Source organism: Gopherus flavomarginatus, chromosome 23, assembly GCF_025201925.1.
Source record: "Gopherus flavomarginatus isolate rGopFla2 chromosome 23, rGopFla2.mat.asm, whole genome shotgun sequence".
NCBI classification, from domain to species: domain Eukaryota; kingdom Metazoa; phylum Chordata; order Testudines; family Testudinidae; genus Gopherus; species Gopherus flavomarginatus.
Window position 1 is genome coordinate 15515172 of NC_066639.1, and position 19111 is coordinate 15534282.

Sequence of the window (19111 nt, forward strand, 5' to 3'; positions counted from 1 at the left end):
GGCCCAATCCTCCAATTTGTCCAGGTCACTCTGGACCCAAACCCTGCCCTCCAGCATATCTACCTCTGCCCCCAGCTTAGTGTCAGCCGTGAACTTGCTGGGGGTGCAATTAATCCCATCCTCCAGATCATTAACGAAGATGTTGAACAAGACCGGCCTCAGGACTGACCCCCTTACCCTGGCTGGGATCATTTAGTTGGGGTTGGTCCTGCTTTGAGCAGGGGGTTGGACTAGATACCTCCTGAGGTCCCTTCCAACCCTGATCTTCTCTGATTCTTTTCACCAGACGTCCGAGTACTTAAAGTCCCTCCATTACTACCAGGTCTTGGGACATTTCCATTAGATGGTTATGTTGGAGGAGCCTCTTTGCTGGAGGGTCTCAAAAGGCGGCTGGAAGGTCCTATGTCTTGGTTGGATTAGACACAACAAACCCGGCATCGAGACTGGGTGACTTTTGTGGCCTCTCCGACCCCTGTGGGTCTCTGTTCTCAAAATGCCACACCCACCTCCTCTTCCCTTAAGTGGGGGGCTACCGGAGACATCACCCCCTATTTATTTTTTTAAATCACCACTTTCTGGATTGGTCGACGGCAGAACCGGCCTCCAGGCGAGGCCGAATCCGGAGGTCAAATCAACCTCCCTGTGCCTGTGAAGGATTTTTGTCTACATGTCGAATCACCAGGCTGAGGGGTTGGTGACCCCTCCCCTCCACCCGTGGGTCCCCCCACCCCGGGTTTCCTTCCAGGGCACCGATAGCTAATCCCGACGGGGTCTCAGACTGGATCCCAATTAGCACCACATCTGCTCAAAGCCGAGTCCCCCTTCCCAGCCAGTTTTGGGCCCATTCAGTGGGTGCCCTGTTAATTAACGCAGCCCCCACAGCCAACCGGCCCTAGATCCCCCCGCCCCACGCTCACACCCACGGAAGGGGAGGAGGCAGTGGCTAAGAATCAGCTAAATTTATTGTATAAAAAGTTGGTATAAAAGTCTGCTGGAAGGGGTGGGAGTACAGAGCGGGGCGGGGTCGCGGGACTAGGGGGCGGGGTCCTCAGCAGGATGGGAACAATCTTCCTGCCCCCCTCTGCCGTCCTGAGAAGTGAGGGGGGGGAGCCCCAGTGCTGAGAGGAGGAACCGTGGGGCCGACCCTGCTGCCCACGGGAGAGAGGAGAGTTCATAGAAAACTACAACTCTGTAAAAAGCTGGCAGTGAAAATTAGCTGAGTGCAAGACAGGGGGAGGCGGGGGGGTGGGTTTGGAGGGGGGTGGAATTATTCCGAATCCTCCTCCTTCACCAGCAGCTTCTTTCCGCTCCGAGGCAGCACCCCATCCGCCGACTCCTTCCGGCTCTTCAGCAACCTGCCCCGGGGAGAGGAGGAAGAGACTCAGCGCTGGGGAGAGAACCCAGGAGTCCTGGCTCCCAGCGCCCCTTGCTCTAACCAGCAGCCCCCACTCCCCTCCCAGAGCCGGGAAGAGAACCCAGGAGTCCTGGCTCCCAGCCCCCACCGCTCTAACCCACCAGCCCCCACTCTCCTCCCAGAGCCAGGGAGAGAACCCAGGAGTCCTGGTTCCCAGCCCCCCCTGCTCTGACCCACCAGCCCCCACTCCCCTCCTGGAGGGGAGAGAACCCAGGAGTCCTGGCTCCCAGCTCCCGCTGCTCTACCCCCCCAGCCCCCACTCCCCTCCCAGAGCCGGGGAGAGAACTCAGGAGTCCTGGCTCCCAGCCCCCCATGCTCTGACCCACCAGCCCCCACTCCCCTCCTGGAGGGGAGAGAACCCAGGAGTCCTGGCTCCCAGCCCCCACTTCTCTAACCCACCAGCCCCCACTCCCCTCCCAGAGCCGGGGAGAGAACCCAGGAGTCCTGGCTCCCAGCCCCCCTGCTCTAACCCACCAGCCCCTGCTCCCCTCCCAGAGCCGGGGAGAGAACCCAGGAGTCCTGGCTCCCAGTTCCCGCTGCTCTAACCACTAGCCCCCACTCCCCTCCCAGAGCCAGGGAGAGAACCCAGGAGTCCTGGCTCCCAGCCCCCCCCTGCTCTACCCACCAGCCCCTACTCCCCTCCCAGAGCCGGGGAGAGAACCCAGGAGTCCTGGCTCCCAGCCCCCCTGCTCTAACCCACCAGACCCCGCTCCCCTTCCAGAGCCAGGGAGAGAACCCAGGAGTCCTGGCTCCCAACCCCCCCCTGCTCTAACCCCCCAGCCCCCACTCCCCTTCCAGAGCCGGGGAGAGAACCCTGCAGGGCTCCACACCCAAGGGTGCAACTGGACCTGACCGCTTTTCCAGCGGGGACCCCACCTTAGCGGTCAAGCCAGACTCCACCCTCTTTCCATGAAGGGCGGGGGAGCCTCCCATGGGGCAGGGAGCCCCCCTCCCTGAGAGGACCCTCAGCCCCTCTTCCCCTGTGCAGCTAGGCCCCGCCTCCTTTCATCAGAGGGAGGAGCTTCCCATGGTGCAGGCCAGCCCCGCCCCTTTCCCAGCCCAGGGCCCCGCCCCCTTTCCACCTGGAGGGCGTGGCATTCCGGTGACTCTCCGGCTCCCCCTGCTGCTTCGCGGCCGCCATCTCTAGAGCGTCGTTGATTTCCTTCAGCATCATGTATCGTTTGCGCCCGTGAACCTGGTGTGGGGGGGGGGGGAGAGAAAGGGGGTGGGGGAGTCAGACTCCCCTCCCCCCTGGCAGGACAGGCCAACCCCCCTCCTGTTCCCTCCAATTCTAGATCCACTCAAATTGCACAGAGGACAGATGGACCCCACTCCCCTGCCGGAGCCGGGGAAAGAACCCAGGAGTCCTGGCTCCCAGCCCCCCTGCACTGACCCACCAGCCCCCCACTGCCCTCCCAGAGCTGGGGAGAGAACCCAGGAGTCCTGGCTCCCAGCCCCACCCACCCCCCGCTCTAACCCACAAGCCCCTACTCCCCTCCGAGAGCTGGGGAGAGAACCCAGGAGTCCTGGCTCCCAGCCCCCCCTGCTCTAACCCCTGAGCCCTCACTCCCCTCCCAGAGCTGGAGACAGAACCCAGGAGTCCTGGCTCCCAGCCCCCCTGCACTGACCCACCAGCCCCCCACTGCCCTCCCAGAGCTGGGGAGAGAACCCAGGAGTCCTGGCTCCCAGCCCCACCCACCCCCCGCTCTAACCCACAAGCCCCTACTCCCCTCCCAGAGCTGGGGGGAGAACCCAGGAGTCCTGGCTCCCAGCCCCCCTGCTCTAACCCACCAGACCCCGCTCCCCTCCCAGAGCCGAGGAGAGAACCCAGGAGTCCGGGCTCCCAGCCCCCCCTGCTCTAACCCCCGAGCCCCCACTCCCCTCCCAGAGCCAGGGAGAGAACCCAGCAGTCCTGAACCCCCAATTTCCGCACCAGGACTCACCTCGAGGAGGAAGACCTCTTTCTCAGAGGACACCACCAGCTTTTTGGGATTCTCAGCTGTTTCCATGGTAGCCTGGAGAGCTGGGGGAAATACATGTCAAGCCCATTGCTCCCTGGGAAAAAGTCACCCTGCCCCATTCTGGGGAGTAAGTATTCAACGAGCTTCAAAAAGTTAAAGCTTTATAACCGCGAAAGCCCCATATTGTCCTCAGCATCGGTCAAAAATATTATTGAGTAAATAACCTCAATCCTACTCTCAACTGATCACAAGAGCATCCATCCTGCTGGAGAATTTCTTCATGGTTGATTGAAGAATATTGACTTTAGAATAGAAACTTTAGTTTAGTCTGTCAATTTCTACTGTTGATGGAAATATTTGGTCATTGGTTTGCGTGGGTGAGGCAAATGGACATTTACTGATATTTCCCTATTCAAATTTAATCCTTCCCAGCCCATAAATCGATTAGAAAGACGGAAGAATGGACCATTCGTGGTTGTAGGAGAAGTGTGATCAATGGATCTGACCAATGGAAGAATGGATCACTGATGGTTGTAATAGACATGTGATTAATGGATCTGACCGATGGAAGAATGGATCATTGATGGTTGTAGGAGAAGTGTGATCAATGGATCTGACCAATGGAAGAATGGATCACTGATGGTTGTAGGAGAAGTGTGATCAATGGATCTGACCAATGGAAGAATGGATCTCTGATGGTTGTAACAGACATGTGATTAATGGATCCGACCAATGGAAGAATGGATCATTGATGGTTGTAACAGAAGTGTGATCAATGGATCTGACCAATGGAAAAAGGGATCACTGATGGTTCTAATAGACATGTGATTAATGGATCTGACCGATGGAAGAATGGATCATTGATGGTTGTAAGAGACCTGTGATCAATGGATCCAACCAATGGAAGAATGGATCACTGATGGTTGTAAGAGACCTGTGATCAATGGATCCAACCAATGGAAGAATGGATCATTGATGGTTGTAAGAGACCTGTGATCAATGGATCCAACCAATGGAAGAATGGATCACTGATGGTTGTAAGAGACCTGTGATCAATGGATCCAACCAATGGAAAAAGGGATCACTGACGGTTGTAGAAGTGTGATCAATAGATCTGACAGATGGAAGAATGGATCACTGATGGTTATAAGAGAAATGATTATTTAGTTGGGGTAGGTCCTGCTTTGAGCAGGGGGTTGGACTAGATACCTCCTGAGGTCCCTTCCAACCCTGATATTCTATGATTCTAAGTGTGATCAATAGATCTGACCGACAGAAGAACGGATCATTGATGGTTGTAAGAGAAATGTGATCATTGGATCCAAGCAAGGGAAGAATGGATCATTGATGGTTATAAGAGACGTGTGATCCATGGATCCAACCAATGGAAGAATGGATCATTGATGGTTGTAGAAGTGTGATCGCTGGATCCAATCAATGGAAGAATGGATCATTGATGCTTGTAAGACAAGTGTGATCAATGGATCTGACTGACGGAAGAATGGATCCTTGATGGTTATTGGTAAATGGAATAAGACATCTAGGTGTAATTTCTATTATTCCCAGGTGGAACTGCTGATCACTAATGCTCGTCAGACTGTGTGTATGAGCGGTTCAGTTCACGCCCCGATTGAAACGTGATCTATACAACTTTCCATTAGATCTCCACGGGGTTGTCAGTTAATTAAGCGGCTTGCTGATTGGCTAAGAAGAGCAAAGGGACCTGATTGGAGGAATACGGTTGAAAGTAAAAAGAACTTGGTGTTAAAATCAGCAAACTAGTGCGCTCGGATTCAATTGATCCTAATTCAGCCACGTCTGAATACCGGACGGAAAACTGGCCCCCATTCTCCTCACTCTTGGCCCCTCCCCTCACACTCACCTTTCGCCCTGCCCCCTCCGAACCCCCTATTTTCCCTTCCACCTGCCGGCTCAGATCCCCGCCCCAAACGCCTCATAGTCCCTGGGCCCGCCTCCACACTCACCTCTCTTGGCTCTGCCCCCTTTGTGCGCCCCGGCCCCATTCAGGACCCTGCCGGCCAATTTCTTGCAGAAATTCTCCTCCTCCGTCCTGCGGTCCCGTCCGGGGCAGGCGCAGACTCGAACCTCGAAGCATCGGCGGCCCAGGAGCTGCCCGCTGCGTCGGGAGGGCAGAGAACGGACATTAGACACAGACAGGAACCCAGGAGCCCTGGCTCCCAGCCCCCCAACCCTCCCCCCATTCTCATTCCCCTACTGGAGCCAAGGATAGAACCCAGGAGTCCTGGCTCCCAGCCCCCCAACCCTCCCCCCATTCTCATTCCCCTCCCAGAGTCAGGGATAGAACCCAGGAGTCCTGGCTCCCAGCCCCCCAACCCTCCCCCCATTCTCACTCCCCTCCCAGAGTCGGGGAGAGAACCCAGGAGTCCTGGCTCCCAGCCCCCCAACCCTCCCCCCATTCTCACTCCCCTCTGGGAGCCGGGGATAGAACCCAGGAGTCCTGGCTCCCAGCCCCCCAACCTTCCCCCCATTCTCACTCCCCTCCCGGAGCCGGGGATAGAACCCAGGAGTCCTGGCTCCCAGCTCCCCTAACCCCCACCCACAAATCTCACTCCCCTCCTGAAGCCGGGGACAGAACCCAGGAGTCCTGTGTCCCAGCCCTGCCCCCCCATCTCATTTCCCTCCTGGAGCTGGGGACAGAACCCAGGAGTCCTGGCTCCCAACCCAACAGCTCCCCAATGCCTCGCGGCTGATTGGGGGTGCACAGGTTGTGGGGGGTGGTCGGCGGGGGGTTCTCTCCCATGGACTGGTCCCCCAGGGAGGAAGCGTCAGCCCCGGCAGGGGGCTATAAGGCAGGGGGCTCGGGGAGGGCTGGGGGAGGACACTTACTGCCTGCCTTCCAGAGTGATGATGGCCAGGATGGGACGCCGGTTCATGCCCCCCATGCACGAACTGTTACACATGAAGTTATACAGCACGGTGGTGCAGTCGGACCCCAGCTGCAGGGCAGAGAGGGAATTACAATGATCCCTAGAGGGGACAGGCCCCTGCCCCATTCCCCGCCCCCCTGAGCCAGCCAGTCCCTGCCTGGGGCTGGGTGGGAGCCGGCGCCCCCTAGAGGGGACAGGCCCCATGTCCCGGTACCTGGGGCATCTCATAGGGCACCGTGACACTCTGGCGCTTGGTGTTTTCGTCGTCGTAGTAATGCGCCTGCTGGTTCCCTTCGATCCGGATCAGGTGGCGGGCCGGGGCGACCCCTATCACGAGAGACGAGGGGGCAGCTCAAGGGGAGACACCTCTGGGCCCCATGTCCCCCCCCCCCCCCACGACATCCAGCCTTTTTCTCCGGCAGATCAGATCTTCCCCCCTCCCCCGGCCCCATCCCAAGATCCCTCCAGCTGGGTTTCACGCAGATACGCCCCCTGCAGCAGGGAGTTCCCCAGGTCGTCACCCCCCCCAAGCCGTGCCCCTCACCGTCACGGTACTCCTCGCAGCGTTCGTGGTGGGGGCAGCGTCTCACCACCTCGGCCACGTGCTCCGATTTCTTGTAGATGGCCGTGGCCCGGATGACGGAGCCGGCCGGGGGCTGGCTGGCAGTCCTGATCTGCACGGGGCAGGTCCTCGCCAGCTGGCAGTACAGCTTGTTCAGCTGTGGGGAGTACTGCGGGGGTACGGAGACGGGGGTCAGCAGGGGGCGCTCTCCCCAGCAGGCGGGGCTGGCCCCAGGGTGGCGCTAGGGGGCGCTGTGGGGCAGGAAGCAGGGCGGGGGCAGCAGGGGGCGCTCTCCCCTGGCAGGCAGTGCTGGCCCCAGGGCGGCGCTGGGGGGCACTGGGGGGCAGGGAGCGGGACTGGGGCTCAGCAGGGGGCGCTCTCCCCTGGCAGGCAGTGCTGGCCCCAGGGCGGCGCTGGGGGGCAGGGAGTGGGGATGGGGCTCTGCAGGGGGCGCTCTCCCCTGGCAGGTGGGGCTGGCCCCACGGCAGCGCTAGGGGGCGCCGTGGGGCAGGGAGTGGGGTGGGGGCTCAGTGGGGTTGCTTACCCCGGTCCTCCCTGCAATGCCCCCCCGTCCCCCTCCCTGGTCCGTACGGTGCAGGTGACAGACTTGGCGGTCCCCGACTGCTGGAAGGCCAGTTCGAATCCGTGCTCCCCAGCGTAGTCCTCGGTAGAGGGGACGGTGGCAGAGGTGGGGGGCGGCTCCGGGGCCGGGTCGGGGAGCCCCCAGCCCCCGTCGCTGCCCCCAGCCTGCGGCAGCAGGAGGGAGGGGTCCGCTGAGTCAGACAGGCCCAGGGCCAGGCTCAGGTCTGGGTCCGGCAGGCTCTGGGGGGGGAGACACGGCAAGCGAAGGGTTAATGCCGCAGCCCAGGCTCCCCCTGCACCCCCAACTGACCTCAGTCCCACCCCAGAATCCCCCCCACCCAACCCTGACTTCCACCTCAGATCTGGCCAGCCCCATGGACTCCCTGCCCCCAGTTGGGTTAGAGCAGGGGGGGCTGGGAGCCAGGACTCCTGGGTTCTCTCCTCGGTTCTGGGAGGGGAGTGGGGGCTGGTGGCTAGAGCAGGGGGGGCTGGGAGCCAGGACTCCTGGGTTCTCTCCTCGCTTCTGGGAGGGGAGTGGGGGCTGGTGGTTAGAGCAGGGTGGGCTGGGAGCCAGGACTCCTGGGTTCTCTCCACACCTCTGGGAGGGGTGTGGGGGCTGGTGGGTCAGAGTAGGGGGGACTGGGAGCCAGGACTCCTGGGTTCTGTCCCCGGCTCCGTGAGGGGAGTGGGGTGGGGGGGGCAGGGCTGGGAGCCAGGACTCCTGGGTTCTATTCCCCTCTGGCCCTCTGCACTTACAAACAGCCCCTGGGAATCCTGTGTGGTGGAATCCTGTGCGGTGCGACGCGCCCTGTTGAAAGAGACAGGAAAGGTAAAGATGAAGGGGGCGGCAAGTCCCGCCCCCCCACCCCCCCGCCATGCAAGCTAAACCCAGCTCTGCCCTGCCCCTCTCTGAGCTCATCACCCCAAAATTACAAGGGGTGTTGGGGGGCAGTTTAGGACAGGGGCTGAGAAGGGAGAAAGGGGAGAGGATTATGCTAGAAAAGGGGGAATGAAGCCCAGGGGGGTAGGGGCTATCCATCTGGGTGGAGGGGGCAGGGAGTGAGGGGGTCCCCCCGATCCTTACATCATGCTCCAGAAATCGGAGAAGCTCTCCTGGCTCAGAGGAGGCTCTAGCCCGGGGTCCAACATCGGCTCCAGCCCGGGATCCAACATCGGCTCCATTCCAGCTGTTCCCTAGAGGTAGGGTGACAATCAGAGAGAAGAGTTAAGGTGAAATTAGAGAGAAGGGTTAAAGGTGAAATTGAAGATTAGGATTAGGCTGAAATTGAAAGTTTGGGTGAAATTAGAGATAAGGGTTCAGGTGAAATTAGAGATAACAATTGTTAGGGTAAAATCAGAGATAACGGTTAAGGTGAAATCAGAGATAAGGGTTAAGGTGAAATCAGAGATTAGGATTAGGATGAAATCAGAGATAAGGGTTAAGGTGAAATTAGGGATTACGGTGAAATCAGAGATAAGGGTTAAGGTGAAATTGAAAGTTCGGGTGAAATCAGGTAAGGGTTCGGGTAAAATTAGAGATAATTGTTAGGGTGAAATCAGAGATAAGGGTTAAGGTGAAATTGAAAGTTCGGGTGAAATCAGAGATAAGGGTTTGGGTGAAATTAGAGATAAGGGTTAAGGTGAAATCAGAGATAAGGGTTAAGGTGAAATTGAAGATTAGGATTAGGATGAAATCAGAGATAAGGGTTAGAGTGAAATTGAAAGTTCGAGTGAAATCAGAGATAAGGGTTAAGGTGAAATCAGAGATAAGGGTTAAGGTGAAATTGAAGATTAGGATTAGGATGAAATCAGAGATAAGGGTTAGAGTGAAATTGAAAGTTCGAGTGAAATCAGAGATAAGGGTTAAGGTGAAATCAGAGATAAGGGTTAAGGTGAAATTGAAGATTAGGATTAGGATGAAATCAGAGATAAGGGTTAGAGTGAAATTGAAAGTTCGAGTGAAATCAGAGATAAGGGTTAAGGTGAAATTAGCGATAAGCGTTAAGGTGGAATTGAAGATTAGGATTAGAGTGAAATTAGAGATAAGGGTTCGGGTGAAATTGAAAGTTCGGGTGAAATTAGAGCTAAGGTAACAATGCTGGTTCTGGCGGGACCCAACTGAGGCCTTGGCTACACTGGCAGTTTACAATGCTGCAACTTTCTCGCTCAGGGGTGTGAAAAAACACACCCTTGAGCGCAGCAAGATACAGTGCTGCAAAGCACCAGTGTAAAACAGTGCCCCAGCGCTGGGAGCTAATCCCCACGGGGAGGTGGAGTACCTGCAGCGCTGGGAGAGCTCTCTCCCAGCGCCGGCACCGCGTCCACACACGCACTGGAGTTTTGAGTGCAGCCAAGCCCTGAGAGTGCCAATTCAGGACAAATTGCTTAAAGCAGGGCAATCACAGCCCAAGGCTGGGTTTTCTCCACCTCTAAGGCAAACCAAACCAGCCAAAGAGGACTTTGGTCTCACCCCACTGGCTAACCACAAGTCACACAAGCAATTTCCTCAGACACTCCAGTTTCCCAGTATCCTCACCAGCGCCGCTCGTTATGGGGATGAAAGGTTATGAAAACCAATGCCCCAGTAAAAGAAAATGGTTCTCTCAATCCCAGAGGACCAAGCCCCAGACCCAGGTCAATATACAGATCAGATCTTACCCATAAATCACGCTGTTGCCAAGCCTTTAGCATCTAAAATCTAAAGGTTTATTCACAAAAGGGAAAGATCTAGATGAGAGCCAGAACTCGTTAAATGGAATCAATTACATCCAGTAATGGCAAAGTTCTTAGTTCAGGCTTGTAGCAGTGATGGGCTAAACTGCAGGTTCAAATCAAGTCGCTGGGATGGGTCATTCAGTCCTTTGTTCAGAGCTTCAGTTTGTAGCAAAGTCCCCCCAGAGGTAAGAAGCAAAGTTGAAGATAAGATGGAGCTGAGGCATCAGCCTTTTCCAGGTGTAAGAAGACCCCTTTGCTCTTACTGTGGAAAATTACAGCAAAATGGAGTACATGGGCAAGTTTCGGGTCAATTGTGTAGCTGATGGCCCTTAATGGGCCATCAAGCAGGCTACGCAGAGCTAACACCAACTTGTCTGGGATGTCTCCCAGAAGCAGAGCGTAAGTTTGAAACACAGACAGGACAGGGCCAATATTCATAACTTCAACTACAAAACTGATACACGCCTATAGACAGCATAATTATAACCAGCAAACCATAACCTGGTCTTAGACACCTCATTTGACTCCCTTTATACAAGATTTGGTGCCACCACAGGACCGTGGTAAGTCAATAATGTGATATAAGGGTTAAGGTGAAATTGAAGGTTAGGGTTAGGATGAAATCAGATATAAGGTTTAAGGTGAAATTAGAGATAAGGGTTAGGGTGAAACTGAATGCTAGGGTGAAATCAGAGATAAGGGTTAGGGTGAAATGGAGAGTTAGGGTGAAATGGAAAGTGAAGGTGAAATTAGAGATAATAAAGATTAGGGTGAAATCAGAGATGAGAGTTAAGGTGAAATTAGAGATAAAGATTAAGGTGAAATTGAAGGTTAGGGTGAAATCAGAGATAAGAGTTACCATTAAATTAGAGATAAGGGTTAGGGTAAAATTGAAGGGTAGGGTTTGGGTGAAATTGAAGGGTAGGGTGAAATCAGAGATGAGTTAAGGTGAAAATAGAGATAAGGGTTAAGGTGAAATTGAAGGTTAGGGTTAAGATGAAATCAGAGATAAGGGTTAGGGTGAAGGTAAGGGAGGGTGTGAGGGGTCAAGGTTTGGAGCAGAGTATGAGGGGTCAAGTTACCCCACTTGTTCCTAGAGGTATGAATATGGCTGGATTAAAGACACATTTTGTACACCTGGCTTCCCAAGTCGCTCTGCCGGCCAGCCCTGGCCCCCCTCTCGATTTCCCGCTCTGCCAATCTCCCACCCGCAGCAGCATCACGCAGCCGTCCAGACCCATCGAGAAAAACTCTGCATAGCGTCAGGCCCAGATCCCTGCAGGACCCCGCTTGGGAACCCCCCCAGTTCGAGCATGCTTCCGCCGGGCACAAGGTCTGTCCACCAGGGAACGCTTCAGCCGTGTCCTGGGCGCGCTATTCATAATAGTCGCAGAGACTTTAACCCTTTCTCAAGTGAAGCCCGTAGCGGCTAACGGGCCTACATACAGGTCATCGCCCTTTCGGCAGGACAACAGCCCTCTCCTGGAATTTCCCCGGCCTTGCAAAAATTTATTATGCATTAACATCGGCGAGCCAGAGACCTCCCTCGGCCAACTTGCTGAAAACTCTTAGATACCAGTTATCCTGGCCTGCTGATTTAAAAATGTTGATCCCGAGTGGATGATGTTTATCTTTAGCTTCCCTTATCAATTTTCTACACATCATAACTTCTAATTGATTGCAACCTATTTCCTCTCCTTTTTTCCCCATATGTACAGTGCTTTTGTTTATTTCTAACGGCTGCCTTTGTCACTGACCCAGGATGGGCATTTAGCCAAATTTATTTCTGTCTCTTACTTGCAGCTTTTGTGGATTTTTAAATCTCATTCACAATCTCAATCACATTTTTCTGTCTACATTTTTCCTCCCAGCTCAGAATTTTCCTCTGCTTTGGGAAATTTGCAGCACTGTCTATCTTACTGATGAGGAGCGTCATCTGTTTGCCCATATCGAATGTAACCAGGTCACAAACACTGGTCCCTAGGCAACCACCAGTTTCCAGTCCAGAGATTAATTCATCTTTATTCATCATAGCAAAGTCCAAAATAGAGACGCCTTCTGATGGGTGCAATACTGCTTGTGTTAGAGAAATACCAGCTAGTGTTTAGAGGAGGGGGGCTGAGAGCCAGGACTCCTGGGTTCTCTTGTTGGCTCTGGGAGGGGAGTGGGGTCTGGGGTTAGAGCGGGGGGGGGGAGGGGCCAGAGGACAGAAAGCTGCTAGGAGGGGGGTGGGTAAGTGACCCGGAGGGGCATTTGGGGACATATCCACAGGCTCCCCCAGCTGGGGACACTTGACACCCTCCTCCTGACCAGGGGGTTGGCGCAGACCCAGAGAGCAGGTGGGGCCGCGTGCCGGGCTGGGAGAGGGACCTGGGGGATGGGCCTTTGCGCATAGGAATATGGGGCTGGAGGGGACCTGGGGGGTCACTGAGTCCCGTTTCCCTCCCCTGCTCCTCCCCCTCGCTCCTCCTGTCCCCCCACTCTTCCCTTTCCTGCCTGCCTCCCCACTTCCCTCTCCTCCACCCCCTTCTCTGCCTTCTCCCACTTCTCCCTCCCCCACCTTCCCACCCTCTCCTTGTCTGTCCCCTCTCTTCTCTCACCCCACTGCCCTCCCCACTCCTTCCTCCCTCTCCCCACCTGTCTGCCCACTCCCCTCTCCCACACCCTCCCCCTGTCTGTCCCCCCTTCTCCCTCCCCCACCTATCTCCCCACTCCTCCCTCTCCTGCCTGTCCCAATTTCTCCCTCACCACTCTCCATGCCTGGCCCCCCACTCCTCCCTCCCCACTGTCTCCATGCCTGTCCCCCTACTCCTCCCTCCCCACTGTCTCTATGCCTGCCCCCCACTTCCCCTCCCCACTGTCTCCATGCCTGCCCCCCCATCTTCCCTCCCTGCCTCCCACTTGTCCCCCAACTCCTCCCTTCCCCACCTCCCCCTGCCTGTCCCCTCCACTCTTCCCTCCTCTCCTCTCCTCCCACCTGTCCCCCCACTCCACCCTCCCCCAGCCTGTCCCCCTCACTCTTCCCTCCTCTCCTCCCACCTGTCCCCCCACTCCACCCTCCCCCATCCTGTCCCCCCCACTCTTCCCTCCCCACCTCCCACCTGTCCCCCCACTCCTCCCTCCCCCAGCCTGTCCCCCCCACTCTTCCCTCCTCACCTCCCACCTGTCCCCCCATCCTCCCTCCCCCACCTCCCCCTGCCTGTCCCCCCCACTCTTCCCTCCCCACCTCCCACCTGTCCCCCCACTCCTCCCTCCCCCACCACCCCCTGCCTGTCCCCTCCACTCTTCCCTCCTCTCCTCTCCTCCCACCTGTCCCCCCACTCCACCCTCCCCCAGCCTGTCCCCCCCCACTCTTCCCTCCTCACCTCCCACCTGTCCCCCCAATCCTCCCTCCCCCACCTCCCCCTGCCTGTCCCCCCCACTCTTCCCTCCCCACCTCCCACCTGTCCCCCCACTCCTCCCTCCCCCACCTCCCCCTGCCTGTCCCCCCACTCTTCCCTCCCCACCTCCCACCTGTCCCCCCACTCCTCCCTCCCCCAGCCTGTCCCCCCCCACTCTTCCCTCCTCACCTCCCACCTGTCCCCCCAATCCTCCCTCCCCCACCTCCCCCTGCCTGTCCCCCCCCACTCTTCCCTCCCCACCTCCCACCTGTCCCCCCACTCCTCCCTCCCCCACCACCCCCTGCCTGTCCCCTCCACTCTTCCCTCCTCTCCTCTCCTCCCACCTGTCCCCCCACTCCACCCTCCCCCAGCCTGTCCCCCCCACTCTTCCCTCCTCACCTCCCACCTGTCCCCCCAATCCTCCCTCCCCCACCTCCCCCTGCCTGTCCCCCCCACTCTTCCCTCCCCACCTCCCACCTGTCCCCCCACTCCTCCCTCCCCCACCTTCCCCTGCCTGTCCCCCCCACTCTTCCCTCCCCACCTCCCACCTGTCCCCCCACTCCTCCCTCCCCCAGCCTGTCCCCCCCCCACTCTTCCCTCCTCACCTCCCACCTGTCCCCCCAATCCTCCCTCCCCCACCTCCCCCTGCCTGTCCCCCCCCACTCTTCCCTCCCCACCTCCCACCTGTCCCCCCACTCCTCCCTCCCCCAGCCTGTCCCCCCCCACTCTTCCCTCCTCACCTCCCACCTGTCCCCCCAATCCTCCCTCCCCCACCACCCCCTGCCTGTCCCCCCCACTCTTCCCTCCCCACCTCCCACCTGTCCCCCCACTCCTCCCTCCCCCACCACCCCCTGCCTGTCCCCTCCACTCTTCCCTCCTCTCCTCTCCTCCCACCTGTCCCCCCACTCCACCCTCCCCCAGCCTGTCCCCCCCACTCTTCCCTCCTCACCTCCCACCTGTCCCCCCACTCCTCCCTCCCCCTGCCTGTCCCCCCCACTCTTCCCCCCCTCCTCCTGCTTGTTGCCCCGCCCACGTTCCCCGAACGTTCCAAGCAACCCCAAGGAGGAAAGTGCACAGGCCGGGCCGTACCATTCCTACCCGGTGGGGACATCTTCAAGATCCTCCCAATGGCTCAAGGTTTAATGCACACACACCCCGCCCTCATGCACAGCTTGGCTGGGGAGCCCCCTCCCCTTCCCGCCAGGTACCTAGCGCCTTCAACGCTGCAAAAATCCCCCCACACACAATTTGTCTTCCCCCCGTTTCATATAATGGTACCTTCCAATGGCCAGGGTAAGAAGGTCAGGCGGGCCCTACCATTCTGGAAACCGGGGGTGCTTGAAAAAACGGTTCAAATCCTTTCGAAATGGGGGAGACAATCCGACCATTAATAGAATACAGACAGGCAAAAATCGAGGAGGGGCACTATTCAGGACGGGGAGAACAAGCCCCCCCCCAAAATATAACGCTCCCCCTCCATTAAGACACAATGGGCTGGTCCAGGATGAACCAAGACTGGAATGGATAGGGGGGAGGAAACCAAAGTCCCTCCAGGCTGAGACACGCCCCTCCCCTCTCGGGAGAAACCAAAATAGCCCCAGAGAGAGGCTGGATGGTTTAACCCTTTCTGCTACCCTCCCCCATGCACCTCCCCCCGGCTGCAGCCAGGGTCCCATGCACCCCCCGCACTGCTCCAGCCAGGGCCCCTGTGCACCCCCCAACTGCTCCAGCCAGGGCCCCATGCACCCCCTCAATGCGGCAGCCAGGGTCCCTGTGCACCCCCAACTGCTCCAGCCAGGGCCCCATGCACCCCCTCAATGCGGCAGCCAGGGTCCCTGTGCACCTCCAACTGCTCCAGCCAAGGCCCCATGCATCCCCCCAATACCCGACAGCCCCCCCTTCATGTAATGCCTCCAGTACACTGCCCTGTCCAGGCCCCTCCTGCATGCCCTCAAAATGTAGACATCCCCCCACCCCCCGATGTGCCAGGGACCCACACACCCCACCCTTCATCAGTCCAAGATTCTGTGCACCCCCCCATTTGAGACGCTCCCCTGAAACAGCATTCTTACACCGCCCCCGGGATTCCATCTCTCTCCCCTCCACACACACACTCTGGGGTCAGCCTGGGGGGACCCCTCTCCACCCTCATGGGCTATGGAGATGCCCTGCCAGCCTCAGGATCAGCGCCCCGCTCTCCCCCCAAAACCTGGCCCTACAGAAAAACTGGACAGTGGGTTAAAATTTTGTCTCATTGTTTCTTGTCTCCCCACCCCCGGACTGTCTGTCTCCATCTCTCGTCCGACAGTTAGACCGGGGTGTGTGGGGGGGGACAGGGAGCATCTCTGTGTTCTGGATTCGTACAGCTCCAGGCGCAGTCGGGGCCTGGTCCAAGACTGGGCCCAATGCAGGCCCTGTCACAATACAAAGAAGGAGGAAGAATTAATCATCGGCCCAATGCCTGTCACCATCCAGGATGGCGGGGGTGGCTGGGGTGGGGGGAGATTCCCTCCCCTTCCCTCCGTTGTCTCCCCCACTCTGATCTCGATGTTTGGGGGGGTGAACCCCGCGCATCTCAGAGTTCCAGGGGTCAGGACCCCCGCGGATCAGAACGATGCGTAGGAACCCTGTGGATTCCGAAGTTCCACAGATCAGGACCCCCCCTTACCCCCTCAGATCTCAACATTCCATGGCCAGACCCCCGCCCCCCCCACCCCCAATGTGCCATGGGCTGAATCTATCCCACCCTCTCCCCGTGGATCTCAATGTTCAATGGATTGGAACCCTCAGTGGATCTCAACGTTCCAGGGACCGGAACCCCACAAATCTCAACGTTCCAGATACCGGAACCCCGCAGATCTCAACGTTCCAGGGACCGGAACCCCGCAGATCTCAACGTTCCAGGGACCGGAACCCCACGAATCTCAACATTCCAAAGACCGGAACCCCACAGATCTTGACATTCCATGGATCGGAGCCCCACAGAGCTCAATGCACGACGGATTAGGCCCCTCAGTGGATCTCAATGTTTAATGGATCAGAACCCTGCAGGAACTCGACGTTCCACAGACCAGAACCCCGTGGATCTCAACCTTCCACGGACCAGAACCCCACAGACCTCAACATTCCACAGTCCGGAACCCCGTGGATCTCAACATCCCATGGACCGGAACCACGTGGATCTCGACATTCCACGGATCCAACCCTCACGGAGCTCAGAGCTCCACGGATCAGAACCCTCAGGGGGGAACCTCAACGTTCTATGGGCTGGAACCCTGCGGCTCTCAACGTTCCACGGGCCGGAACCCTGTGGATCTCAACATTCCATGGGTCAGAACCTTACGGAACTCAACATTCCACGGGCCGGAACCCTGCGGGTCTCAACATTCCATGGGTCAGAACCTTACGGAACTCAACATTCCACGGGCCGGAACCCTGTGGATCTCAACATTCCATGGGTCAGAACCTTACGGAACTCAACATTCCACGGGCCGGAACCTTGTGGATCTCAACATTCCACGGGCCAGAACCCTACGGAACTCAACATTCCACGGGCCGGAACCCTACGGAACTCAACATTCCACGGGCCGGAACCTCGCAGACCTCAACGTTCTATGGACCGGACCCCCGCGGATCTCAGCGTCCCCGGGGCCTCCCCCCTTCTGAACCGGAGCCAGACCAGAAGTGCTTTCATGACTCAGCCCCTGACTCATAATCTCACAGCTTCATCCCAGCCCGGCTCAGCTCTCGGACCAACTTCACTCTCCCCCACTCCCATGCCTGACTCCAGACCGGGGTGGGGTCCGCAATCACCGCCACCACCCCCATTGAGTCCCTTCCCAGCCCCCCGAAAGTCACCTCCGCTGAGATCTGCACTCCCGTCTCTCCCGGGCACTTTCTATCCACATGCACGAGTTGGGGATTTCCCGGCGGCCAGGATGCATTGCGCGGCTGTCTTGGCCACGTGACCGCAGGTCCCATGAGACCGGCGTCGCCATCTTTAGTGTGGGCAAAAAAAAGTGGCTAACTGCCCCTGTTTTCTGAGAGCCAGGGAGAGAACCCAGGAGTCCTGGCTCCCAGCCCCCCCTGCTTTAACCCACCAGCCCCCACTCCCCTCCCAGAGCAGGGGAGAGAACCCAGGAGTCCTGGCTCCTAGCCCCCCTGCTCTAACCCACCAGCCCCCACTCCCCTCCCAGAGCTGGGGAGAGAAGCCAGGAGTCCTGGCTCCCAGCCCCCCTGCTCTGACCCACCAGCCCCCATTCCCCTCCCAGAGCTGGGGAGAGAACCCAGGAGTCCTGTCTCCCAGCCCCCCTGCTCTGACCCACCAGCCCCCACTCCCCTCCCAGAGCTGGGGAGAGAACCCAGGAGTCCTGGCTCCCAGCCCCCCTGCTCTGACCCACCAGCCCCCACTCCCCTCCCAGAGCCGGGGAGAGATCCCAAGAGTCTTGGCTCCCAGTCCCCCCTGCTCTAACCACCAGCCCGCACTCTGCTCCCAGAGCGGGGAGGGGGGACCCAGGAGTCCAGGCTCATCCCCCGTCCCTAGTTCTACCCCACTTCCCTCACCTTCCTGTAACCCCTAAATCACCCTGAATTACTCTCTCTCCTGACTGGGGGGACCCCCAAAATAGCTTGCAGAGCCCTGCTCCCCGGGCCGTTCCCAGATGTGCAGCCCCAGCCATGTACTGAGGACTAGTTCTGGGAGGGGAAAGGGAGCTGAGGAGGCTGGGGGGTGCTTCTGGAAGAAATGGGGGCAGGGGAGATTTCCCTGCCCACCCACAGGACACCTACTGGGGTCCACTCTGCTCAGGAAATGGGGCATCCCCATCTGACCTCCCCCCCTTGGGCATCAATTTCCTCTCTTTAGGATCTCTGCTTTCAACACCCGCTCCATGGCACCCCCTCTGTCTACACAGCCCCCCAAATCTCTATAGCCCCCCCAGACCCCCTCAATTGACACAGCAACCCCCACTCTCCCTGGAGCACCCTCATCTCTATAGCCCCCCGGAGCACCCCCTCAAACTCTGCAGGCCTCCCTCTTTCACCCCAGCAGCCCCCAATTTCTGCAGAAGGCCCATGGTGCCCCCAAATTCCCTCAGGGCACCCCCCAATTTCTGCACAGCCCCTACCATATACTTCCAACCCCCAAACTCCGGACCAGCACCCCTAACTCCCCCGGGGTGTATGCCCATCTACGCAACACCCCTCGCTTTCTCCAGGGCCCTGGAATTCCATCACAGCTCCCCCTGACATCTGAGGTGCCCCCCCAGGCTATGCAGTACCCCCAACCCCCTGGAGCACCCCAAAAGTACACAGCAGGAATACACCATCCCCCCAATTTGTGCAGCACCTCCAAAGTCCTCAGGGCCACCCCCACTCTACACAGCACCTCAAACACCTCCCTGGAGCACCCCAATCTCTATAAAGCCCCCCAAGGTATACAGCACTCCCTAACCCCCAGCATCATTTCTCCACCCCTCAATCTCTACAGGACCCCCCAATCCCTGCAGCACCCCTAAATTCCCCCTTCCCCCCAGGGGCTCTCTGATCATACCCTGCCCCCCCATATCACCTGGCTCCCCAGGCGGGGG

General features: G+C 58.2%; 1 protein-coding gene and 1 long non-coding RNA gene across 2 annotated transcripts; one reads left to right on the forward strand and one right to left on the reverse strand.

Annotated features, from left to right (window-relative positions):
• Positions 1–944: 944 nt before the first annotated feature.
• Positions 945–17467, reverse strand: TP53 (tumor protein p53). The gene is made up of 11 exons (XM_050933543.1): positions 17382–17467; positions 8513–8622; positions 8185–8236; positions 7438–7668; positions 6829–7015; positions 6499–6611; positions 6244–6353; positions 5361–5512; positions 3358–3437; positions 2497–2609; positions 945–1355 (listed from the first exon to the last, which is right to left on the reverse strand). The coding sequence occupies exons 2-11, from the start codon at positions 8608–8610 to the stop codon at positions 1268–1270; spliced, it is 1224 nt and encodes a 407-aa protein (XP_050789500.1). The 5' UTR covers positions 8611–8622; positions 17382–17467; the 3' UTR covers positions 945–1267.
• On the forward strand, positions 8631–9784 carry LOC127039700 (uncharacterized). Its single transcript, XR_007771302.1, has 3 exons — positions 8631–8776; positions 8825–9158; positions 9411–9784. It is a non-coding gene; the product is annotated as an uncharacterized LOC127039700 (long non-coding RNA).
• Positions 17468–19111: the final 1644 nt, after the last annotated feature.

What these genes read in the sequence shown, in the direction of transcription:
- TP53 (XM_050933543.1), bottom strand. Translation starts at nt 8,610, where the DNA reads ATGGAGCCGATGTTGGATCCCGGGCTGGAGCCGATGTTGGACCCCGGG. An exon ending in CCAAGTCTGTCACCTGCACC is followed by an intron (nt 7,016 to 7,437) that starts GTACGGACCAGG and finishes GTACCCCCGCAG; the next exon opens with TACTCCCCACAGCTGAACAA. An exon ending in ATCACTCTGGAAGGCAGGCA is followed by an intron (nt 5,513 to 6,243) that starts GTAAGTGTCCTC and finishes CTCCCGACGCAG; the next exon opens with CGGGCAGCTCCTGGGCCGCC.